Genomic DNA, 22,294 nt, shown 5'->3' on the forward strand with positions numbered 1-22,294 from the left:
TTTATAACTTTGAATGTGAACTGAATGTCAAGCGTTCTCAGCATTGCAGGTTCAATTTAAGGAACTGCGTTAATCATTGTTTTGATTCAAAGGAAAATCTAAATCTGTAGTCTGCAGCTAAACCAGATTAGCCCACTGCATATGCAAAAGTGTGATGACTCTTGCACTTCACTGAGATGCAAGTCAACATCATGAAAGCTTTGTAATGTGTTTGTTGTACAGAAATCCATAGGAATCCATAAACATAATGAAAATGAGAAGCTATCTTTTGAAAACTTAAGGGAAATGTATGTAGATTAGCTTCATTAAAGGACAAGAAACCCTCAACAAAAACATCCTTCTCCTGTGTCAGCACTGAAGGGATGCTTCCTTCATCCTTTTATGATAAAAAAAATGGTTTTCAGGTTCTTTAGTAAGATGATAATAACCATCATGATTAGAACGAACAGTCAGGTCTGTCGGAGTCCACAGTAAAAACAAACCCAAAGACTGAATTAGTATTGTGCTCACAATAAAAGACCATCTGATCTGATAGGGACAGCTGTCAGTTAGCTGAGCAGTCTGTTGAGAAAAGTGATTACTGATCAGCTGGTCCCAGTGGTTTTGATAAGAAGGCTCGTTAGAACTTACAGTAACACTGACCGGCTTCATCTTTGTTTTTGTTCTAAAGTATTCTCCATAGACATGCTGTCCTGTTTTTTTTTTTTGTCAGTGGCTCATCCAGTGCTCTCTACACAGTAAGTAAAGAATTAGCATGTTGTACAACAGCAAGCTTGTGTAACGGTATTAAGATTTTAACAGCATTACAGCCATATCTAACACTTAAGCTGTTGGGTTCAAAGCAGCATAATAAATTGCTAGTAAAGGGGATAGAGTTTGTGTTTTGTGTGTCTGTGGAGCCACATGCATGTGCATTTAAATGTATGTGTGTGTGTGTATGCATGTCATAACCCTCAGTGCCAGATATAGAGTCATGTCTATTAGTGGGCTATTGCGGCTGGGGTCATGTTTTTATTATCAGTACCATAACTGTGTGTGTGTGTGTGTGTGTGTGTGTGTGTGTGAGTGAGTGAGAGAGTGGTGCATGCCCTTTAATATATCACCTCCTGCTCCCTCTCTGCTGATCCCGGGGCTAAGATTTATGATTTTGCATTACATCTGCCTTGTCACATTAATTCATTCATCAAACACAGACACATGTACACACACACACACAGTAACACCATCAAAGCCTGCATTACACCCATGTTTGGTGTATTACGGCATACAGTAAATCCTGATCTTCTCATTTCCGTTCCCATCTGAGGTCTTTAGGAGATGGCTGCAGATAGCTGTATTCAGCTCAGCAGCAGGAGAGGATGCAGTTCTAGTGAGAGAACTTCTCACAGCACTGTTAGCCTTTTCATGGTTTCTCACCTTCCAATCTGATTGACAAGATGGCAAAAATGTGATTTAGTGCATATGGAGGTTGTGTATGTGTGTGTGTGTGTGTGTGTGTGTGTCTCGGGGGAATAAACAGGCAACCAGATTCAGCTCCAAACAGACAAGGAGAATAGACTGCGCTCTGGGGACTGTGTCTCACACATTTTGACACACTTCCAGTGTGTAGTGTCCTTCAGATAAAGTGCTGCCAGGGATGTTTTGTGCGAGATTGTGCGGGTTGGATATTTGAGTGCTTCAGGATATGTGTGAGATGTACATGTGTGAAGTGTGTGTGCATATGTGGGTGTGTGGTACACACCACTGCATCATGACATTTGTGTATTGAGAGCACACTGTGAAGGAAAGACTCATAATTACCTTTTCTTACTGTAATTTGAAATGACATTTATTATTATAATATTCATTGACATCATTCATACATCTTTGGGTTCATGTCTATGTGTTTATGTATCTTGGCGTGTGAACGTTTGTCATTTAAATACATGGGTTTCTGCCTCTGCTGGTGTCACTGCTTTGTGCAGCAAGAAAAATATCTTAATATTCCAATATTCTGATATCCTAAATATCTCTTTAACTTGAGTGAAATCATCACTTTCACTCCACCAAATGTATTGCCATGAATGAAGAATAGCTGATTACCCTATGGCGCATGACCTACATGATGAGAGGAAAATAAAATGCAGGAGTTGTTTCTAAGGGCAAAGTTACCCACCAGACATCTTATATTCAAAGTTAAGATGAAATGGCTGGGAGGTGATCACAACCTTAAAGGCTGCATTCAGATTTTTCAAATGTCTCTTAATCCAGCATAGAAACTCAGAAACATTTGTCTAAATTAGCATCGTCCATATGAAGATGTTAAAAATGTGAACCTATCCTTTAACCTTATGATGTATTTTAATTTTGCATGAGCATTGGTATGTTTGGCATGCTATTTGATAATTACTATAGCAATTAGAGTAACATTGTGGAGAGTAAGGAATATATACACTTGGATATACACAATAGAAATGTGTAAGGAAAAAACTTTCAATTTGCACTTGCACTGAAAGTAGTGCTGTTGAGAGGAGTAAATGCATTTTCAATTTAGTTATCTTTAATTTTCTTTCCAGAATACAAAAATGTGAAAATGTAATGAATCAATGAATTTTAATTTGTCTTTTGCTTCTGTGCCAATACAGCTTTTTCAGCACAAGTTTTTCCAGTTATGTTTCCCTTTGTTTAACCTTTTATTTTCAATGCCAAATTTTGTTTTTCAATAGCAAAAGTCACTGCTCTATCTCCATAGTAAACCATTCTGAGTTTTTATTTCACCATATAATGCTCCCTTATTCATTTTTCCCCAGGAAATATGATCCTGATATAGATGTGAAATATTAAATTTAAGGGAACTCTTCTCAGGCAGTGTCTGTATTGGGACTTATGTGACAGTATGCTGTAAAGTTTGCACATCCTGTCAAATATAAACAGTTTGCAATTTTTAGACACTTCTTTATACAGTTACTTTTCTAGAATTTATTTTGTTAATATGCTAGTGATGTAGCTTACTGTGATATTATTTTTTCGATGCGATGATCCTGTTGTCATCTTCTGCTTGTATGTTTTGCATTCTGATCCTTTGGCCTTTCACTGGTGGCAGAATGAGGCTGCCCACTGCTCTGGGCCAATTAGCTGAGGTAGAGGCATCACATCAAGCTATTGGGCACAGTGAGGGGTCAGAGAGTGCGACTCGTCTCCACTGACAAGAACTGCTCCACTCCACAGCCCACCGGTTGGTATGGGGTAGGGTGATGGCCCTGTCTGCCTTTGGGCACCCAGGGATGTGACATGTGACAAGTGAATGGGCATGCCAGTTTGTGCTAAAAGGACCAGTCGTTATGACCGCAAGTGAAGTCAAGCAAGAGGCTGCTATATGCAATGGCTGCTTTAAAAATGTATTTAAGTGTTTTTGCATCAGTGGACGTTTGTGTTTGGCAGGCAGTGGGTGGGCGTTGAGGCACGGTAGCATGACACATATTCATATTGACACCTGTCATTGAGGCCTTGAAGCATAAAGACAGCAAACACAAAAGCTGCATGAAGTTAATTGGGGTTTTCTGTTGAGGCTGTGTGTTTGAAGCCCTGTTCTACCTCTTTGGAAGGTATTAGGATGGACCCCCCACTCCCTCCCTACAGTCCTTTCACTCTCTTGTCTCTCTTGCGGACTCTACTCAGAGAACGATGTCTGTTCCGTACTGCACCACACCGTAAATTAGTCCCGGGTGGTGACATGGTGCTTGCTGGGTAATTTGGACAATGGGGCGTTTGACAGCTCACCCATCACAGCTACAGCGCCCCAGGGAGCCACTGCTCCTCCCGAGCTTTTCTCTCTCTCTCTCCTTGGGCTCTCCTCTCCTCCCTCGGTGCTGATGGAGTGACTCTCTAAGTAGCAGCATCATTCTCCAATCAACCACCAAAATGGCTTTTCATCCAGGAGGGAGCAAATGCGAGGTGGAGGGGTAAGGGCGGGAATATACAGTGTACAAAGGATGCTGAAAAACCATAGCTGCTGTAGAGTGAGCAGAAGCAGAGACTGTGATGCATGTGAGTTCCTAAAATGAGAATAAATATATCAAAGATTTTACTTGGTCTTGCATTAAAAAGCTCTCAGTTAATGGCAACTTGCTGATAAACAATTAACCAGCGTAGACACAAACAGTCGTTCTTTGTTGTTAATTTTGCATTTTATAAAACATTGCTCATCCATCTTATAGTCATCCTCTTACTATCTGCCACGAAATGAAGATTCAATCTCCTCTGATTGCCCCATTATACAAAATCTGCTTAAAAAACTGGTCCAGTGGAAAAACTTTATGCATACATTTTTACCTCAATGTAATTTGGCCCATTTTCTGAAGCTCATTTTCATTTTTTCCCTGTGTTTATCTTCCATTTCAATTACCAGTAGAAATATCTGGCCAGTCTTTGCAAGAGGACCTTTATTACTGAGGCAAGCAGTGCTGTGTTGTGCAACATTTACATGGTGACATAAACTCTCTATGAAAACCTATTTAAACTTTTATATTTGCATAATTTTCAAATATTTGCAGGCTGAACATTCATTGACAAATAAATTAAAAAGAAAGAGAAAATTACAAGCTTCATTCATCATGTGAATTTTCATGCTTTGACCTTGCCTTTCCTGGCTCTGTGATGGGACTGGACAGACAGTGGCCAAGGCCTAGCATGACACTGGCAACTACCAGCTGCCTCCTGCCAGAGTGCAGCCAAAGAGGACCAAGTGAAGGTCAGGGATAAGCACCAGAGAGAACCTGTAAACACCCCCAATGAGAAAGTCATGGCTGTCTGTGCAAAGACGAGAAGAGAGAAATGGTCTGATTACAGAATGACTGCTGGTACTAAGTTAGTTTTATGAGATTCTCTTCTTTTCTGTCCACTTCATAACCTCAGTGTAGGAGAGGAGTGAAAGTAAGAAGGGAAAACAGTGTGCTTAAAGATAAATGCTTATCTTTAGTTCGGGCGTACTCCTTCGCACCACAGCTGCTTTCTTCGGGTTACACTTTACCACAGCGCGCTACATTAATTTGCGCAGATTCATTTCTCCAATTATATCACATACTCTGATAAAGATAAGACCCAAGAATTGGATCTCTCTATAATATCCTGATTCAATTATTCATATTATTTAGTGGCTTTAGTCCATGTGGACTCTCCCCGTGTCTTTGTGATCCTGGTCTGCAATGAAATGACCATAAGCTGTGAACTCATTGGGAGGTTAACGGTAGAGCCAACCGACTTTTAACTTTTGGGAGTGCCTGTGTGTTTTCCTTGACTTCTCCTCCCCTGTGAGGTTGTGTGATGGCAGGATTCCCTAGAGATGAAATATGAGTGTGCTTAGCAGCACGCCCCAACAGAGCGGCTCAGATAGGACAGGGCGAGGGAGGGGTCACTGGGCCCTAACAGTAATCAATAAATACCTGCTGCAGCCAAGCGTTAGATGGGGCCCTGCGGACAATGTGTGTAGACACATTAGTGTATATAAAGCACTTGGGTGGAAAGAGACATTAGAGTGGAAGGAAGCCGGTGCTCAGTTTGTCTGCTCCTCATGGAGCTTCTAAAAGATTTTGCTTTTAAAACAACAGTCATACATATTGATTTAAACCAGGGGGATGTATGGAGCCAATACTAACAAGTATTGACTAAAAGAAGTCGTTATCATTGATTAATGTTCACTCAATATAATGGGTAGGTCTGCTCAAAGCACATTTATAGGTAGACCTGATTGACAGTCTATTTATCCTGCTTCAATTGACATGACAGCTGAGTGGTTCATTATTCTGCTTGACCACTCAGCTGCAAACCACCTCTTGTCCTTCTCCATTGTGGCACAGCAAAACATTGCCTAGTAAAACTCCCTGTTCTCTGCATATCTAGACAACCACTTACCAATCTGTGTCACTTCACTGTGCGTATGTATACATATACATGAATGATGAAAAGGATGAGGGGAAAGAATGGTGACCGGGAGAAGGCAAGAGTGAAAGTGAGGAGGATGAAGAGGACAAAATAGAATAAAACAGGGAGAAGAAGGAGGAGATTTATGCCAGTGTACGTTCTTGTTAAGCTTGACTCTCCGCTGATTGAAGGGAAACATTGGCCTCACTGATACAGTGCTCTCCTTTGGACAATAAATCAGCGTGAGCACAGATAGAAGAGAGAGCGCTTATCTTGCACAGTGGTGTCACAGCCCAGCATTCAAAAGCTGTTATCGCAGACACTCACATACAATATATGATATGAGAAATACAATTTTACAAATATTCAGCATATGTGTGTAGTACAGGAAGTCAAAATATCCACTATAGGGCTGCATATATAGTATTGAGTGCATAGTGTAAAATATGTAATGTAAGTAATGTAATGTAAGTATTTGCGGGACAACAGTGAAGATGTTAAAGCACTAAACTCTTGGGTTTTACATAATAAAAATTAACACACCAAATAATGCTGTGAAACTGTATTTATGAATATATTAGCCTCATACCCTCATAGTCACAGACATGAATAACACAAACATAGGTGACATGAAGACACAGTTGTAAATAACATTTTGTTGTTATTATTCAGCTGATTTTGTCACGTGTGTGAAACTTGAAAGTAGACCTTGAATTGTCCCGTTTTCAGACTACTTTTGTTTAACATCTCTTTAATAAAAGTGCTTAATGGAGTTTCTATACAAGACTGTATAGAGAAACACAACATGCACAACATATTTCATTTATTTTTGTTATGATATTCAATCTTACAATACAATAGTGTTTGACAACAATAAACCAGGATAACATACTTTATGGTAACGAGATAGCATATACAGTGTAGAGTCCCTGTAGGTATCACTTCTCCACCTTCAGTGGTGCAACTGCAACACCAGTGTCAGTAAAACAACATAGATTAACTCACATTATCAGTGACTCAGTACATAATAATCTTGTGTGTGTTCTGCCTTGAAATGCTGTTTCTGCCCACTCTAGAGAAATCTACAGAAATCCTTTTAGGTCTTAAATTGGCAGATTTCCAGAGCATCTTTCATGGAACATCGACTTTGGCTCCTGTTTACACATGATGTCAATGTGTAAAATTACCAGCGCATTTATGGTCTGAATTGCATCTGTGAAAAGGCGATAGAGGAGCAGCTGAAGCCTAAGATGAAGTCATTGCAGCTTAGACACTGACTCGATGTCTAAATGTGCTGCGGATGTTCTGTCATCAGTTTTCACTGTTCTCAGCACAACAGACCTCAATAATGTGACTTTAGTATTGATGCTCCAGTAATAGTAGAATGCTGATTGTAGAGGTGAGGAGTAATAAAGCTTCAGGAAGCATTACTTGAGCTGCATTTGCTGGATGATTTTTTATATAGCCATCCAGTGCTAATTTCTAACGGAAACCACTGATGTAAACTAGTCGTTACTGAGACAATGGTCACCCAGACAACGTTAAAGGGAAAATACTGTCAATACAAACTTGTAGAGGAAATGAGGAGCATAGGACACCTGGACTAATTGGAGAGGTCACTGGGGTCTTGATGAGCCATTTACCACACAGACCAAACTACTACAGGGTGCACACTCATACATAACTTCATGCATTGGATTTGAATTTCTGTTTGTGTCTGGTGTGGGTGTTGCGCACTTCTCTATGTAACAGTTTATGCATTTATGTAACATCCTCTCTCTTTTTTTTAGCTCAAGATGTGCCTCCTTGTGTGCACCTTTCTTTTAGAACTTGGTTCATGTCTCATCACTAGCCGTGCCAGCGTTGTGGTTTTTCTTTGATTTACTCATGTCCAAAATGTAATCATCTTTTAATATTACTCCACTCCCACTGCTATTGGAGTCAGCTCAAGCCAAAGAGGGGCCAACTGCCAAGCCCCTATCATACCTCTCTTCACTCCCACTTGCTAAGCTTGGATTAATTTGATTAATTCTTATCTGTCTTTAAATTGCTTTTTTCAGACCATTTTGCCCTCTACATGATAAATTCACTGGCAGTGCAAGAAGGCAAATTTCATTCACTCATTAACTTTATTTTTTTAGGGCAAAATGCAGTTAATTTATCTGCAAAACTTTTTGTAGTTGAGATGTGGGACTGATATAAAATTCAACTAATATTCAATTTGAGACCTGAAATATTCACTAATAAGACTTACAATGTGAATTAGAAAAACTCACCCAATTACAGAGCAAAATACAATTTGAATAAAAGTGCTGCGAGGACATATTTCATTAAATTTTAAACACTTAATATGGAGGCAATTTCTGATTAAAATCAAGCCACAGAATTACAACTGCTTGGAAAAATCCATATTGCATATCAAACAGTGGAGTCATGCCATATTAATGTTCCCATTAAAGGGATATGACACTAAAAAAGAGAGGGAAAAGTATTTCATAATTCATAGAAGCATGGTAATAAGTTGGTGCATTTGTTGAGTATTAGGTTTGTGATTATACGCAGTGTATCTGTGTGTATCCACAAAGATTGCATCATCTCGAACAAGGCAATGCCGAAACCTCTAAACCACTTTATCATGAACTGTCTTCTCATTGCATATGAATTGAAGCAGAGGGATGGAGAGTCAGAAAAATGTAATGCTTCTCTTTGAGCTTCCTGTTGCTCTCAGTATTCTGTTCACCAGGGAGGAAGGAGGGAGGTGCTGGGATGCTGGGTGTTGGGTTTTTGGGGTGGGGGAGTGTGGTTGGGAAGAGTCAGGGTCTTTCATTTTGTCATGTGGTGTCTTTTTTCATTTCTGGGCTGATTTTTCACTGGAGGGCTAGTTCCATTCACTTGAATTTATTATTTTTCGAACTGAGGAAGTTGATGAATTCGAATATCTGCGAGTGAGTTTTGTGTGTGTCTCTGCGCGCATTAATGCTTGCGCGTGGTGGATGTGCGTGAGCGCATGAGGCGAGCGTTTCTCTGTGTGTGCAAGGGAGCAATGCTTTCATGGCTGTTTCAGATCTCCCTACCTCACAGTTCGACAGAGCGAAGGAGCCAGGAGGGGAGGAGAGAGAGGGAGAGAGAGAGAGAGAGATTGAGAGATAATGGGAATGGAGGGTGAAAGAAGGCTAACACAATCTTTAATGAGTTTCCTTGGCTTCCTTTGCCTGTTTCTGGGTCAGGGTCCCCTGGCTGAGGATGTGGGTGGACTGTGGACTATGGAGCAGAAAAGAACAGACTAAGCCAAGGTCTGGTGAAAGATACTTCTACATTAAAGAGTCATCACCTATATGAAGACATAAAGGATGAAAAGCTCCACCATGTTTTTTTTCTTATTTAGAGGACAAAAGATGAAAGTTAATGGAAACAACTAATGATCTTGTTCCAGCTCTTTATTGCACCAACACAAACACAAACTGTGCAAGGAGGCGGCTGTTCTTAAATGTCAGAGGTCACTTCAGACTTAACTTTCTCTGCCCAATTAGCAGAAGAGTAGGAGACAAGTTAGGAGTGAAGCCAGCCAACTTTTTCCGATGAAAGTCAGACTCACAAATAGAGAAAACATAAAAAAACCTAAACATAAAACAACTCTACCCTGCACCATATACACACACTAAACATGGGTACTTTCATAACAGTGGACAGAAAGTCCCTCCTCCCCGACAGTAAGGATGTCTTTGGTCATTTTTTGATTGCCTCCCTCTGCCCTTTCATTTCCCAGCAATCAACTTCAATCTGTGGCAGGTATGGAGGGAAAGATAACATTAGAGAGACATCGTGGGGAGATATCTGCTCAGCCGAGACGTTATTTAGTGCTCCCGAAGCATCCAGGAGCAACCTCTGTCAGACAACAAGGCTCCAGCGTGTCCACACAGGACAGGGAAGCGGGTAGATAGAAGGACATGGAAGAATTACTGATGGGCTGATAAACTCTTTTGTTATCCGAACAGCCTGCTTTGCTGTTCCTGTCCTCCTGTGCTATGTTTCTGTCTGTCTGGCCAACTCCATTTTGATGTCTCAATCTATGTCTGTTTGGCTGAGTTACTCTCGCTGTCTGTCTCTGTTCCCCCTCTTTCTCTCCTTCACCTTCTGTTTCCCACTGCATCTCTGTCTCTGTTACTCTGCCTTCTTTCTTTCACACTTGTGAATAATTGATGTCTACCGGTTCGATGGTAAGAATAGAACAGTTCTGGAGGTGACAAATGGGGTGGTGAATAGGCTTCATCCTGCTCTCTTCAAAGAGTTAGAAAGTTAGTTGTGCTCGCTTGTGGGTGTGTATGCCCATATATTTGTGTGCTTGCGATATTTTGTGAGCATTTGTTCGCATGTGTGTGTAAGCGGGTGCACACACGCATGCAGTTGTGTGCATGTGATTTAAGACAGGGAGATGAAAGGGAGTTGTAATTACAGGGAAGCGTATCTGTCTACTGCAGAAGTATCCGAGGAATGGCACAAACTGGGCCAAAAGCCTGAGGTCATTAGATCTGCTGTGTGTGTGTGTGAGTGTGTGTGTTTGAGAGAGAGAGAGAGAGAGAGAGAGAGACAAAAGCACAGAGAGAGCGAGAGAACGAGAGAGAGCAAGAGAGAAAATGGGAGACACAGCGAGATCAGCTTATAACTTCAGTTCCTCAGAGTCAACCTCTGAACTCTTCTTCTCATTATTGGCTCTGCCTCTCTCTCTCGTTTCTCAGCAGTAGCTGGTTGTGGTTAGACCAAGCAAGGCCCAGTTTCTGTAAATCCATGCAGCCTTATTGCCTGAGAGGAATCCCAGAATTTCCTGAGCTCTAAAATACACTTGTGTAAACACTCCAAAATATCAAATGATAGGGATTTCACTGTGCTGTGCGAATGGATAATCCCATGCAAAGACTGCGGTTATAATACACTGTCCCACTGTCTCTTGTCTGCTTCTCTTTGTCTCCCAACCCATCCTTTCACTCTCTTTCTGGGGCTTTCTGTCTTTGTTCTCAACCTCTCCCTCCGTTCATCTTTCCTTTCATCTCCTCCTCTGTCACTCCCTCTCTTACGTCATCTTTTTGCCATCTCTCTCTCCTCACAGTTGACGATGACTTCATTGGTCTTGGTGATCTGCCGGAAACCTTCCCTTCAGACCCTCCTGAGCCGCTGCCGGTTTTTTTGATGGAACCGGAGGAGGCTTACATAGTCAAGAACAAGCCGGTCAACCTGTACTGCAAGGCCACTCCGGCCACCCAGATCTACTTCAAGTGCAACAGCGAGTGGGTTCACCAGAAGGAGCACACTGTGGAGGAACGGGTTGACGAGAACTCTGGTCAGTAAATGGATCTACATACACATTCAAGTGCAGAAACATTTTTTTATTTTATTTATAACAAATTTGTGATTGCAAATGTATTTGGGAGATTATTTTTTAAACATCTATAGCTGACCCAAAACCACAATTGTTTCCTTTAGTGGCCTCAACCTAACAACACACTGGATGCAAGATCTTGTGCTTTGTATGTTCAAACATTAACCCAAACATCAACCCAAACTGTCATTTTATGACCTCTGTGCTTTATAAGAAGATTATACCTCCTTGACTGGCAAAATGCCCCCAGGCATTGTAATTCAGGTAGCAAATGAGTAGTCTAATTATACTAGGAAGGGCACATATCTATACGCATTCTTCCAAAAATGTGCATACAAGCACAGCTGCAGAAATGGCCTGACTTTGAGCATCTCAATGAGAACATCTTTCATTTTTTTTGTTATACCAACACCACCACTTTTGGGAGTGTGTACGTGTGTGCAGGTGTATGTTTATGTACAGGATTCTAAGAAAAAGTCGGACGTAAAGGTAGTGAAGCTCCAGCAGGGTTGTTTTCGACAGAATTCAGCCCCCAAAGGCACCAGAGCCATTTCACACAACAGCCCAGTACTGATTGGCTGCATTCAGCTGCTGTATTGGAAATTGAGTTCTTTCTGTCGCCCACAGGTACCAATCACATCGCATTTACCCTTTTCATCCTGCTGTTTTGCCACACACACGGCTGCATGCTAACACACAGACATGGTGACAGATACTCCTTCACTTAACTGTGAGTGTTTAGACGCACACTTACATACATTTCAAGGATAGGCATTCTTTTGCATTTTGTATCTGAGGTATTTAATAAAAATGCCTCCCAAGGGCTGTTTCACTGAACTATATGAAAAACACACCATTGTTGCAGCGCAGGTACAAAATACAGAAGTAGATACAAAAGGAGTACGGAAAAAACAAACTGAATCCCATTCTGAAATCCTTTCATTTTGACCTGTTGTACTTTAAAAAGAATACAAAGATCTGAGGATGTGTTTCATGGTTATGATTATAAAAAAGAAGAGGTTGAAGGTAGCAGTGGCTCTTAGCCTTTATGTCAAAAGGTTTTGTGCTAAAAGCATCAACATGGAAAACAACCCACACATCATGCTCGCACCCACTCTCCACCGCTATATCCACAGGCTATTTACTGCACAGATATTCATTCACTTATGCTCTTGCACCCCACACAGACACACACACAGCACCACTAGAGCCCAGTGGATGTGAGTAGCCTCTCTCAACCCACTCCATTGCTCTCTGATTTCCCCAGATTGACAGAAAAGGAGCACCGATAGAAACTGACCAGCCTGGTCAATACCACTGATAGTGTAGCCTGAAGAAATTGGATCTCTCTCAGTCAACCATCCTCTTCCCCTACCCCCGTGTTTCTTTTCTTGTTTTTTATATTTCTTCTTCATGCTGGCAAGAACTTAACTTTACACAGTATTTTCATCTCATCAAGAGTAAAATACGGTGGCAATAAACCTATTCACCCCCCTTGGATATTATCATGTTTTATTATCTTAGAGAATTGAATCCAACCAGATTTAATGTGTCTTTTCCGACTGAAAAAGACCCTTTAATGTGAAAGTGGAAACAGATTTCAATAAAGTGACATGCTTGTATATGGAAGTTCGAGCTTCTAGTGAGTTATGGTGGCAAAACAGTGTCCAGATGTGCAATGCATTCTGACTTGCTTGGGATAATTGCTCATCCAAACGAGTATTTTATATTTGCAACAAATCGCTTTGGAGAGATTTACTCTCACTTTATAGAATCTTCTCTGTTGATGAGTGTCAGAAACATTGAATCCACTTTCATTCAGTGCTGTAACACAATATAACATCAACATTTTAAAAGGGTGACTTATTTTTCTAGGCAATTTATGACGCTAATTGCAGTAATTCTTAGAATTATTGCATCATAACAACAACTACCTGCTAAAAGCACATTTTTTGTGACAACAGTGTGCAATCAGCAACGGGGCTTGATCAGGGCTTGACTCACTGATGGCCTTTTCCCACACAATGTTCTTCCCAGCATGGAAGAATGGAACCTGGTGCTCTTGCAGGACGTCATGTAGGTTCATGTTCTGTCCAAAGTCTTTTTAATCAAATGGATGTGGCACTCAGTGGGCCACGCGGAACCCATGTATCACACAAGCACTTGACACAAAAAAAGCACACAAAAGTACAATACATACAGTACATAAAACTGATTACCATCTCGAGTGGAGTAAGTGAACATTGTGAGGGGGAAGGTGATTACATGTAGAAAATAATAGACCATTTGATTGCATGCGATTATTCTAAGAGCAGCTGCCAGTTAACACAATGAATGAGTAGAGAAAATATGTTCTTGTCCAAACAGAGACAACACACAAAAGAAAGAAAAATAGTTCATTTACATAGTTGGCAGAAAGGATTGTCATTGCACCTGTGTAAAAGAGTTGTTTTCCACCTGGGGAGCGGTACGCAAAACAAGTTTTATTTGTGCGAACATGTGACCACGAACCATTCTGATGTGAGCGGAGACCCATTTTGCCTTTGAAATAATGAGAACACACATGAAAAGAAGCCACATATTCAGATCACATTTACACAGTGTTACTTAGCAGGAGGTGAAAATGAAAAAGTGGTGGGATGGAGCAAAGCGTGATGGCAATTTTTACAAATGGCCTTCTCCACAGTGATGATTTAGTCACCCTGCTGTCACCTGAACACAAACGCAGTTACCTCCCGGTGTTGAGAGCAGGTTATAGTCTGCTGCGAGCAAACGGAGCATTGATCTGAGCAAACGAGCAGTAAATTAATTACAACTAGGCAGAGTTAGAGTAATATATGCTGGAGACAGCTTGTCACTCTCTCTGAGATATGAGTTAGAAGATCAAACAGGATAATCAGAGCATTTACCCCCTCCTTCTTCCTTCGCTTCTCCTTCAATGACCAGTGCTTACTCTTCTGCTTGACTGGTCTGATCAATAATGTTAGCCAGTGCCGATACTAAGGAGGTAGGCTAGTTGGCTATAATGACCGCATTAAAAATGAATCATCTCCAACGAGGCGGCCTACTTCAGCCTGCTATTAATGGGGCCTATTTAATCATTTCGAGGGGTGTGAAGTAGCTCCTCATTGCTGGTTCTGACATGGGTCATAGCAGTTTTGCTTCCTCTTGATTGCAAATTGAGTGGATGTCTAAATCTGTTTTGTTTTCCTCTGACATTATAATTCTATGCAGTGTGCTAAAAGCCACTAGCTGAGCAAACATATGAAGTCACTGGATGAGGTCAGCAGGCCCAGTTCATATCTGTGCTCTTCTGCTCAAGTGATCCCTCTAATGTATTTCAAGTTTTATCCTGCTTAAGTAATAGGCATGAAGTCATGAATGACTCTTAAAGTAGACTTAGATCTAGTCGTCATCATCACTTTAGGCTGTCATGCGCTGCAGAGGTCTTATCTGGACAACAACAGATAATTCAGCGCTTCACCCTCCTTTAGAAAAAGTCTGGAGCATAGACAGAAAATTTTTTTTTACCAATTCTGGCACGAGTTTTACATCCTCTGAGAATTCATATCTGCTTATTGTTTTCACTATTGATTTTCCCTCTGCTGCTCAGTGTGTGATGTTTTCAGATCTATCCTTGACATTCTCAATCTAACAATACACATCATCTCAGACGATGATTTTGGTGCGCAGTACAGACAACCACAGATGCATACCCCTGAACCCTCTCTCTCTCTCTCACACACACACACACACACACACAGAGAACACAACAGACATGGCTGTTAGTCTGCCTGTCAGCACACTCTGTGAATTTTACATGAGAGCTAAGCTGGTGTGTGGCATGTCATTGTGCTTGGTGTGTGTGTGCCAGATTAAGGAGCCTGTGTGAATGCACTGAACCTGAAGTAAAATGGCATGTTCATTTTTTTTTTTTTTTTACCATCCAGCATCTGCATTTTTCATTCAGCCAGATTCAAACTCAGACATCCACTGTATAAACCTACTCAAACAGCAGAACAGATCCTGGACATTTGTGCAAGTTGTGGTCATCTAGAAAAAGAGTACGCATAATGGTTATTTAAAATTAGTTATATAAACTTAAGCAGGGAGAGATAAATACTGACTACTAAGAAATAGTCAATCTGATGTGATTGCTATATCAATAATTATTCTTTAAGATTCCTGTTTAATTGTAGCAATATCTGCAACAGCAGTTAGAATCACATGACATGGACTTTCTCTGTCACAATGTCTTTGTCTCAATAAAGACTGGATGCATGCAATCTAAACCTAAATAAATGTAATGCTTGGGAAAGTAAAATTGTCCTTTGTTTTTTTTTGTTTTTTTAAGATCAGGGTTAAAAGGTATCCAAGAAAACGGCATTTAACCAGAATTTCATTGCTAAATTGATTACTGTGAGTGAGCTCACACAGCTCAATCCAAACAGATTTGTTTGTTGTTGGTGGTGTTTTATTTATTTATTTATTCTCAAATTTCGATTATTGGCAATGGTTCACAATGTGCCTCAGATTGGTCCATTTTTTCTGTACTTCAGTAAATAATAAATTAGATTTCAGGGAAAGATAAGGTTACTGATTGAATGAGCATTGGAGCAACGATGAGTCAACAATCTGGGACACAGCACAGGATAGATGATGTCACATCAACAACACGTGGTATGCCATAGGTGGGCTCAGTTAAAAAGAAATAAATATAAATTTACAGTATGTAGCTCCAGCAATAGTTTCATTCGTTTGGTAATGTTTTTTTTTTCTTTTCATAAGCACAGTTATTAAAGGTAAGTCAAACAGCTGCTGTCTCCACCTACAAGAAGCCAAAGGAAGCCCATTGTACTTATCTTTGGACAAGTTCCAGTTTAGTACTAGATCTTAGTACTTCTGGCTTTTAGACAGTGCAGCCACATTTTTAATTCTACAACCGTCCCCTGTTTGAATTGGTGTGCGCTCTGTGTGGTTCTCTTAATTGGTGGGCGGGCATCACAGTTTACTAGGCACAGAGTACGGGGATGTCAGAGAAAATTATATCTTAAAACAATTTTTTGAAACTTTAGGGGAAAAAAACAGTATGATATAACAGTAATGAGCCATACACATCCTTGTTGATGCAAACATCCTGTTGATGTAACCGCCCACCATGCAAGCATGATGTGCACAAATCAACTTTGAATTGGATGTACTACAAATGCAGCAAAAGACCCTTCAGTTTCTGTCATTCTGTCAGCTAACAATGAATAATAGCAACAGAGTAAGTCATCACCAAAACTAAAGAGCAGGAGAAAAGCTGCCTGGTCTGATGATGACAGGATTTGAATTTGGTAATGAAATGACATGACTTTCCTGGTGGCAAATGGTAAAGTCTAGTCATGGTGGAGAAAAGGCATGGGGAATGTTCCCAAAGCACAAAAAAAGCCCCTTAGTAGCAGCTGGACATAATTTGAATGTCACAGTCTACTATCACATTGCGGACTCGATACTTGAGCATGACAGTTTCATGACAATGACAGCAGGCAGCACAAACCCCGTTTTTTAAGCATAATAGAGCAGAACTTTGGGAATAAGGTGGCATGGGATATCCACAACATGAATGTTCCTCAAAAGAAAAAATCTGTTGTTGTGCTGCGGCATCATTGATCATCAATGTAAAGTGTTTCCAATATGAATCCGAGTCTAGTTCGTGAGTTCTGGTTATTCTGGAGGCCAGCAGCACGTGTCTTGAACAATATGGACTGTCTTAACACATAGAGAATAATTATCTTCCTTTAGTAGCTAACACTGGGTTTAATCAAGAGATAAATTTGAAGTGTTAATCATCTTCTTTTTGTATCAACCCTGCCCTTGTTGGATTCAGATATTCAAAAGGTAAATGTGGGAGTGTTAATTATTTCATAACGTCTTAAATGTGCAATCTGTCTTAATGTAGTACATTTCTGATTTTATAAGGATGTCATCATATCACCATTGTCCTCACAAATATCCCATTCTCTCAAAAAAGGATGATGGATGAACTGGAATAAGGCATGGTATTGCACGGGAAGCATCTGTAGCATCACTGAATGCTTTTGCATCACGTAATCCATACACATATGCGTATGCTCAATTCACACGCTCTCATGCATACACATGTACGTGTATACACAGTCTAGGAGCAGCATAATCTGCTCTAGAGGGGCAGCTGTGGATAGAGGCATTTGTTTTGGGGATGATTTGTTTGTTTGGGTCCTGGCACCCAGATGAGCAGTAATCAGAGGAGTTAGCAAACAGGATTTTGTTAGCCATGACGTTGAGAATCCTCCCCCACAGGGCCCAGACCCAAACAGCTCAACACTTTGGCTCCAGAACTGGTGCCAGACACACACACACACACACACACGCACACACACACAGAGTTGTGTTTCCATCACTTTTGGGGACATTGCAAATTACATTCATTTCCTGGAGGCTTAACCTCCACCTAATCATAACAAACATTACTTGCCTAATCCTAACCCTTATCTTAACCTAACCCTAACCTCAGCCTACCTTACAGCAAGTCTTCACCCGAATATTTAATGATTTATGTTGTGGGAACTTGCATTTTGTCCCCATAAGTAAGCTGGGTTCTCACAATGTGACTGTGTAAACAGATTTTTGTCCCCACAACACAAATATTAGTCCACACACACACATACACACAATCAGAAATACCCAGTGTCAAAGCATGTGATGTGACTGATTTTATTTGTTTGTTTAATGAGCTCGATCGGTCCCAAGCGAGAGAACACAACATGTATGATATCAGTTGTTTAATTTTGATCTGTTAAGTTGCTAGTTTTCACTTATCCTCCGTGCTCTGTTGACATGTGCTAATACTTTCTCTCCCTATTCCCTCATATGCCCCCTTGTTCTTTCTTCTTGTCATACCTCATATTCAATGCATTTGCTAACTCTGTCTCCCTCTGTTTCGATCTTCTCTGTCTGTCCTCGCAGGCCTGGTCGTGAGAGAGGCCAGCATAGAGATCACTCGGCAGCAGGTGGAGGAACTGTTTGGACCGGAGGACTTCTGGTGTCAGTGTGTGGCCTGGAGCTCCGCAGGGACCACCAAGAGCCGCAAAGCCCATGTCCGCATTGCCTGTGAGTACTCTCATCCGGCTTTCATCCCCTCACTCAGTCTTTATCTTCCCTCTCATCTTTGAATTCCTCTCTAAACAAAATCTCTTGGCTGCCGAGTAAATGCGTCTCACAGAGCGACTTGTGTGTCATGACAGATTTATAGATTCTGGAGATAGAAGCAGTGAAAAAAAAGGTTTTCTTAACATGGGACTCAAGTGTCCCTTTGAACCTGAGTTGAAAAAGCCTGCAGAATCAGAATTAGTTTCTTTTTCTACAGTACAAACCTGGAGAAACAGCACAGACGACAAGAGAGAGCGAGAGGGCTCCAGTGTATACACAGTAAAGAGGCTATGGCACATGTTTATGCCAGTGTTCCCTCCTTTTCCTGTAGGTGGTCCTCATTTGTTCTCTGCTTGTGTGCTTGTCCTCCTACTGGAAAAGCAGAACACAATTGTTTCCAAGTAATGAGAAACATTCTGTGGCCTCTAAAGTTTGGGCTTGTTATTTAACATCTATCTGCCAATCAAAATCTGGAAAAGTAATGAAACCCCAGAGGACGCGGAGAAGCGTTTTAAGAGTATAGCTGTGACATCAAGGCGGTGTTTCTGCAACACAACACGTATTACATAACACCGCTGCTTACGTTGCTGTCATAATTCCACCTGAAGGAGCACCTTTTGTAGTTTCAGCTAGATAACCACTTACAACTCCTCTCAAAGTCATTTCAAGGCGCTGAATGACACGTCCCACCCAGTTTTGCTTTGTCTTGTGGCAAACAGACAAAAAAATGCAGCACCCACTCGCAGTGTGTAATGTAGTCGGCATCAAATATATTGCTGTCTCTGCTGGATAGGAGTATCAGTTGAGCTTTATATTTGACTGGCAACTCAGTGCCACTGTCAGAATGATTTCATCTTCACTATACAGTACAGCAGAGTAGCTCAGTACGGAGTCAATAGCCCTGGTTTTCACCTGAGCTACTCCATTTAGAGACACTTAGCAATCATATACCTGTCCTTCTCAATTTCTATCTCACCAAATTCTCCTTGCATCTTTATATTGCTGTCTCTGTAACTCTCTCTTTTACTAGTTCCTCCTCTTTTTTTGTACAGTTTCTCTTTGAATTGAGTGTATGCCCTCTTTTTCAACCAGCAGCAGCTCGTCTCATTAATGCCTCAGTTCTACTAGCCTGGTGAATCAGAATCATGCCTCTCAGTCTCCCACCGAGCCCACTCCCGCTGCTCCACCTCCTATAATCACCCATGATGAGCAGCCTTCCAGCACTAACCTATCCCTCAAATCACAATGGACCCCTCTTCCCCTCCCATTAGCTTCTACTGAATGGATTAGCTCCTCTGCTGGGCTCTCTCTTCAGGCAGGCTTCTTGTCAGAGCCAGACTCTATCCCGTTAGGCTAATGGAAACTGGGCTTGTTTTCCTCTCCTCTCCCATCATCTAAACATATACAGTTTAATCAGACGGTGAGTCAGAGCCAGTCCTGGCGAGTTAAGAGGTTGCTGTGTTGAAGGACTGGCTTTCAGACTTGTGAAATGGATGGTCGGGCTAAAAGTATTGTCAGAGTTTCTGTGCAAATTCCATGTGATTGCCTTTTCTTCATTTAACCTCAGAAAAAATGTTTTGATTGGCCTCTGTATTTGGGGAGTAGAGAAGGCTTGCCAAACAGAAACAGTACAAGTATGCGCACAGAAGCAAATTAAATAAATGAATCAAATCAAGTGAAATGCCTTCCAAAAGATTGTAGTAGTGGTAGTGGTAGGTAGTGTTTACTGAGAGAGCTGGAAATTGATTTTCTTGTTTGCTTGTGTGGCCTTTAATTCTTACAAGTGCAACACAATAAGTAAAACCTCAAATTTAAGGCTAGTGGCTTGAGTCATGATTGAAACTGAAACTTGGTAAGTCATCCCTAATCTAGATTTGCACCAAATCCCAAGGATTTACCAAGTGAGGAAGAAACTGTTTGTGAAGTGTAAGGCTGGTGTAATTTAGCATGACAAGTAGCCAAACACATCCACTTAAGGTAATGGTTGTCATATGTGTATCCCTCTGAGAGAGAGCGAGGCTGGAAGTGTTTGTCTACTGAGGTGGGAATGGTGTGACTCCCACAGGAATGTCGACTCAGCTGGTCCCACACCCTCCAGTATCCCAGAGTACCTTTCAGGGTTACGAGAAGTGAGGAAAGGAGAGACTCCAGGGAGGGGAGGGGGCATAATTTAAACTCACATCCAATAAAATATACAGTGCAAAATAATCACTTGCATGCTACTGGCTGTGTTTCAGTAATAGTTTTCAACAGATGCAAACATATATATATATATATATATATATATATATATATATATATATAAATGACAATAATAATAATGCTTTGTGTTTAAGTTTGGTTTTACAAGCTGTAGTTGATATGCTGTGAGAAATAAAAGTACGAATATTTCAGTTGAACTTACAAGCACTGGACTGTGCCATTAATACTAATAGGGTAATTCAGACTGTGGTTTCTGTGGTCTGGGTTTGACACAAAAAGAATAAAATAAGACAGCCTTGTTTTTCTGGCAACATTAACAGAAATGGATTTTTTTTTTTTAACATACTTATTACTTTGCATTTTGTGACCCTCTGCATGTTTCCAAACATGTTTTGTTCATATCACATAAGTTTAAGGAGGTTACGTGGCTTTAACGTCACAGTTTTTAGTACTTAATTCTCATGATCACCATGTTTTATGTTCCGCTGTAAAACACATTTAGGCCAAACCAGAACATGCTGTGGTCCTTACCATGGATATAGCCACCAGTAAATGGCTGCTGTGCATTATGGTTCATTCTAAACCACCAAATGGCTGGCTGAGATGCTGTATGCAGTGAAGATGTAGCTTTATATGGAGCAATCAAGTTAAATTTATAGGATTTGACCGTCATGCATATATATAGTACTGTGTATTATGAAGTGTGTCACAATGTAGGGGAAGGTGTGCCTGACTCTCTCCTCACCTGTCATGCTATGACAATGTCTTATTTTATCATTTGGAGACATTATGAATCAGGATGCTGTAACTTAAAATGACAGTAGCCTTCTTTCCTTTCCTTTTCCCTCTTAAACAAAACTGTTTGTCCTTGGATCAACTTCCATAAAGCTTTGGCCCAGAATATGGCCCTCCGGTCATGCCCTCTTTTAATTTCATACCAGACTTTTACAGAAATTGCTTTCAATTCAACACTCACCCTTTCAGCTTTTATAATACTTAGAAATTTGTGGAGTTATGGGATATTCCCCTGAAGACACGCATACTCTCAGGTTGAATTGGGACAAGGGCTCTTGCTGAATTTGTTATTTTAAGGTTCATTTTTCCAAATAAAAAATGAACCTTAAAATGACTAGAGGTATTTCTTTAGAGCTTCCGGGTGTAGCCTGATCATGTATTGTGTAATAAGAACATGAACTAGTTTCTCCTGGAGGGGATGTGGAACAGTTAGCTGAACGGTGAAATGTTTCTTTTTCAGTATCATGTCTCATCGTGTAATAGCTTTTGGACAAAAAAAAAAAGTATGTGATTATATATGTAAATTGAACCTCTATCTTGATCATGTTTTAGGAATGTCTCTGTTCTTATGTATCCATTCATATACACTCCTCGGTCTCCCCAGACACTGAGGAACATTTATTTATTTTGATAAATAAAGACCATTACATGTCAAGGACCATTATATCCAAGAGCAATAGACTAATTTCCTATGTGAAGTCTACTTTGAATTCTAAGGTACCAATTCTGCCATACAGTTTCTATCAATTCACATCTTCAGTTATAGTATATACACTCACATTTAAAACTTCAATTCAAAGCCAGTGTGTTTTTTTTCATGTTAGCACACAATATCAATAGCAACCCATGTAT

General features: G+C 40.6%; 1 protein-coding gene across 2 annotated transcripts in view; it reads left to right on the forward strand.

Annotated features, from left to right (window-relative positions):
- unc5cb (unc-5 netrin receptor Cb) overlaps positions 1 to 22,294 on the forward strand; it is a 106,779-nt gene that overhangs the window by 49,816 nt on the left and 34,669 nt on the right. For both annotated transcript variants that reach the window (XM_046375554.1, XM_046375555.1), the window contains exons 2-3: positions 11,003 to 11,233; positions 18,263 to 18,406. In XM_046375554.1, the coding sequence (XP_046231510.1) occupies positions 11,003 to 11,233; positions 18,263 to 18,406 (375 nt within the window). The remainder of the gene's footprint in view (positions 1 to 11,002; positions 11,234 to 18,262; positions 18,407 to 22,294) is intronic.

The sequence above is a fragment of the Scatophagus argus genome, chromosome 20, assembly GCF_020382885.2.
Source record: "Scatophagus argus isolate fScaArg1 chromosome 20, fScaArg1.pri, whole genome shotgun sequence".
In the NCBI taxonomy this organism is placed as follows: domain Eukaryota; kingdom Metazoa; phylum Chordata; class Actinopteri; family Scatophagidae; genus Scatophagus; species Scatophagus argus.